Consider the following 4,002-nt stretch of genomic DNA (forward strand, 5'->3'; position numbering starts at 1 on the left):
AATTTTCTGGAGACAGGGTCTCACTCTGTTACCCAGGCTAGAATGTAGTGGCACAATCATGGTTCACTGCAGCCTTGAACACCTGGGCTCAAATGATCCTCTTGCCTCAGCCTCCAAATTAGCTGGGACTACAGGCGTATGCTACCATGTCCAGCTAATTAAAAAAAAAAATTCCACTATGTTGACCAGGCTGGTTTTGAACTTCCGGCTTCAAGCAGGCCTCCCTCCTGGGCCTCCCAGAGTGCTAAATTACAGGTGTGAGCCACTATGCCCAGACTTTTTTTTTTTTTTTTTTAAGAGATGGGATCTCTTAGGTTGCCCAGGCTGGAGTACAGTGGTGCAATCAAAGTGCATTGCAGCCTCTAACTCCTGGGCTCAAGTGATCCTCTACCTCAGCCTCCTAAGTAGCTAGGGCTACACGCACATGCCACCATGCCCAGCCTTAAACCCATTTTTCCCCTTATTACAGAATTATTTCCCCAATATTATGATGCCTGTGCTGTAAGAATTAGAATTTTAAAAACAGAGATACCTTAATCAGCCCTGCTTCAGACCCATCTCGGTCAAAGGTCTGACGGGCTTTAGCTATGGCCAGGATGACCCCTTGCATGGCAGGGCTCAGCATCACCTACCACAAAGGGGCACAAAACACAGAGAAAAAGGAGAGAAGAAAGGTTCAGCAGAAGACTGTACGAAAGTAGGCTGAACAGATTGCTAAAGGGCAGCAGAGCAGTGTTCCTATGTGCACCCACCACTTCTGTCCTTCTAGATGATGTCAACACCCTGCCCAAGACAAGCTATTCCTAAACTATATGTTCTAACTCAGTAGGATGAAGAAAGATGTATGCCTAAAAATATCTCCCAATATGGTACTGCTGAAGAATTAAGTTAAATTATAGTTCTCGGAGGGGAAGTGTCTAAGGTCAGAATTCCAATTTAGTTCTGTACTTTGGGTGTGTATCTTAAACACACAAATACTTCACAGTTTTACTACGATGAACAGTGTATTTAAAATAGTCTGGATACTAGGGACTATATAAATATGACTCCATAAAGAAAAACTTTCAAGGATTTTTTTTTTTTTGGGAGATGGAGTCTCATTCTGTCCCCCAGGCTGGAGTGCAATGGTGTGATCTCGGCTCACTGCAACTGCTGCCTCCTGGGTTCAAGCAGTTCTCCTGCTTCAGCCTCTCAAGTAGCTGTGATTACAGGTGTGCGCCACCACACCTCGCTAATTTTTGTATTTTTAGTAGAAACAGGTTTCACCACATCGGCCAGGCTGGTCTTAAACTCCTGACCTCAGGTGATCCACCCACCTTGGCCTACCAAAGGGCTGGGATTACAGGCATGAGCCTGTAAATTACAGAATTACCTTTTCAATGATTTTTTTGTTTGTTTTAAATACCTCACAGGGAAAAGAAAAAAGAAATCTGAGAAACAGAATTCATTACTGTTTACGTGCAATGCAACTGAAGAGGAGACAGACAACAAATAACTTGGGGTTCTATAGCTTCTTCCTAAAGCTTTAGAACTAAAAATAACTTAAATCCACATTTGTTCAGCTCACTGTACAACTGAAAAATTTATATCTGGAGAAAAAACAATGGACTAATATCCAAAACAAAGATTCCCTACTTTAAATTAGAAGGCAATCTTTTGTCCAAAATAACAAAAAGGGAACTAAATTTTACCCTTCTGAGCAATCTAGACTCTGCAGTGGCCCTGTTAAGTACAAGCCTGGGTAAATATACACATGCTGAGAGCACTAACAGTAGAAACACGACTATCTTTCATAAGGTCAAAACAAAATAGGCTTTCTTGACAATTATTTGTTGCAATGAGAAAACATCAGCTAGTGGCAGATACCTTAATATAGTAACAAGAGAAGGAAATAGAAGACCGACAACAAACAGCTAAATCCTGCACTCATCTCTGTACCTCCTCATCATATCCATCTGCATCAGATCTAACCAGAATCCTTCCCACACTGGGAATCTCGACTTCAGAGACCTCAGAATTAGGCTGGGCAGTAGACTCTGCATCATTAGCCTTTTGAGGCTGCTCTGACTGCTCTGCAAAGTTTGTTTCCTGGGGCATGGGCTTCTTGGGTTCAGCTTCTTTAAGCTATGGCAGCAGAGTGGGGAGAAAGAGTAAGAAAAAACAGGAGAAATAAAAAGGGGTTGGTTAAATGCAGCAGAGACACAGAATAAAAGAAATGTAAGAAAACTGACCATTGCTGCTGAAAGCCTGGCCCTCCTGAACTTGGGCTTCCCAGTCATTCTCACCTCACTCAGTGCTGCTTCTACACCGCTCTTCTCATAGGCACGGGCTGTGTTTGCAATAGCCTGGGCAGTCTGCTCCTTTACAATCACAGCATGCTCAGATGACAAGCAGCGAACCCCATGAGAAGAGGCTACTGAAGGCTCTGATAAAGAATTATACAAAGGTCTTAGCATCTGATGATAAATAGTCTAGAATACTCAGATAAAAAGCAAGCAGAATGGATACAGTTTAATATACAACCCTGCTAACAGCTTTTTACAAAGCCTATGCAGGTTTTCCCTAGAAAGCAATAACTACAAGAAATGGCTACTTCAGCAAGAACTCTGATAAAAGTCTGTAAACTTTGAACCCACTGATAAGTCTGTAAAATTAATGCGCACCCAACTTTGTCATATTTCTACACATTAAGAAAACTTTCTACAAACAAGCATCTGTTAGGAAGATCACCTTTGGAGAATGGTTTTCATAAAGTCTACCTATTAATCTTATCATAGTTTCTCCCATAACCTGGGAAATAAGCAAAACCATATACACAGTGAAAGTCACAGGTAGTTCTTTCTGATATTACTTCTCTTCATCAGAAATCACATTCTAATGCCACAATTCATTCCACTAGGTTGTGCCTGCCATAACAACTGCATATGAAATATACTGTGAAGGCTGTGGCATCACCTAACCATCTGAAGGGCATAGGGCTGGCTAGGGGAATACAGCATGAAATGTTACTATATCTCTGGCATAAATGCCTTCTCAGATACCTTGTGATGTAGAGAAGTCCTGTGATGAGGAGTTGGTGGAGGACTCCATTTGAGGGATTTTGCAAGATTGCTCTTCTTCCCACTCCTCTACTTCTTGCTCAAATCGCCAGTTATCCTCCTGAATGTAATGCTTAAGTTCCACAGATAAGGCTTCCACTTCTGACATTTGATCTGACTCATTTGGGGCTGCCTCTGAGGAAAAGCAAAGATAGAATTAAAAGGTCACAAGGAACCAAAGATCACAAGAAACCAAAACATCCTTTTTAGAAAGGAAGAAAGCAAGATATTTCATCTTTATCTTACTCCTAACTAAAAATACATACACATATAATCCATCAGAAATGCAGGCTGAGTATCTCTTATCCAAAATGCTTGGGACCAGAAGTGTTTGGATTTCAAATTTTTTTCAGTTTTTGGAAAATCTGCACCATTACTTATAGTTGAGCATCCCAAATCTGAAAATCCAACATCTGAAATTCAAAATGCTCCAGTGAGCATTCACCTTCAGCATCATGTCAGTGCTCATAAAGTTTTGTGGATTTTGGAGCATTTGGGATTTTGGATTTTCTCATGTGGGGTGCTCAACCTGTACGGACAATGTAAGAGCAACAATCGATAACAGTGCCTGACATTTAGTAGGCACTCATTAAACATCTACTAAATGAATGAATAATACAGAGTTAAAGATTTGGAAAGTGGGCCGGGCACAGTGGCTCAAGCCTGTAATCCCAGCACTTTGGGAGACCAACGCAGATGGATCACTTGAGGTAGGAGTTTGAGACCAGCCTGGCCAACACGGTAAAACTCTTTTGTAAACCCTTTTAAAAAAAAACACACAAAAATTAGCCAAGCGTGGTGGAACGTGCCTGTAATCCCAGCTACTTGGGGGGCTAAGGCTGCAATAAGCTGAGATTGCACCACTGCACTCCAGCCTGGGTGACAGAGTGAGACTCCATCTCAA

General features: G+C 41.7%; 1 protein-coding gene across 1 annotated transcript in view; it reads right to left on the minus strand.

Annotated features, from left to right (window-relative positions):
* Positions 1 to 4,002, minus strand: part of USP28 (ubiquitin specific peptidase 28) — a 78,537-nt gene that overhangs the window by 7,753 nt on the left and 66,782 nt on the right. The window contains exons 17-20 of the mRNA XM_037736778.1: positions 3,042 to 3,233; positions 2,286 to 2,425; positions 1,939 to 2,124; positions 533 to 628 (exon numbers count right to left, since the gene is read on the minus strand). Of these exons, the coding sequence (XP_037592706.1) occupies positions 533 to 628; positions 1,939 to 2,124; positions 2,286 to 2,425; positions 3,042 to 3,233 (614 nt within the window). The remainder of the gene's footprint in view (positions 1 to 532; positions 629 to 1,938; positions 2,125 to 2,285; positions 2,426 to 3,041; positions 3,234 to 4,002) is intronic.

This window comes from Cebus imitator, unplaced genomic scaffold (assembly GCF_001604975.1).
Source record: "Cebus imitator isolate Cc_AM_T3 unplaced genomic scaffold, Cebus_imitator-1.0 Scaffold28, whole genome shotgun sequence".
In the NCBI taxonomy this organism is placed as follows: domain Eukaryota; kingdom Metazoa; phylum Chordata; class Mammalia; order Primates; family Cebidae; genus Cebus; species Cebus imitator.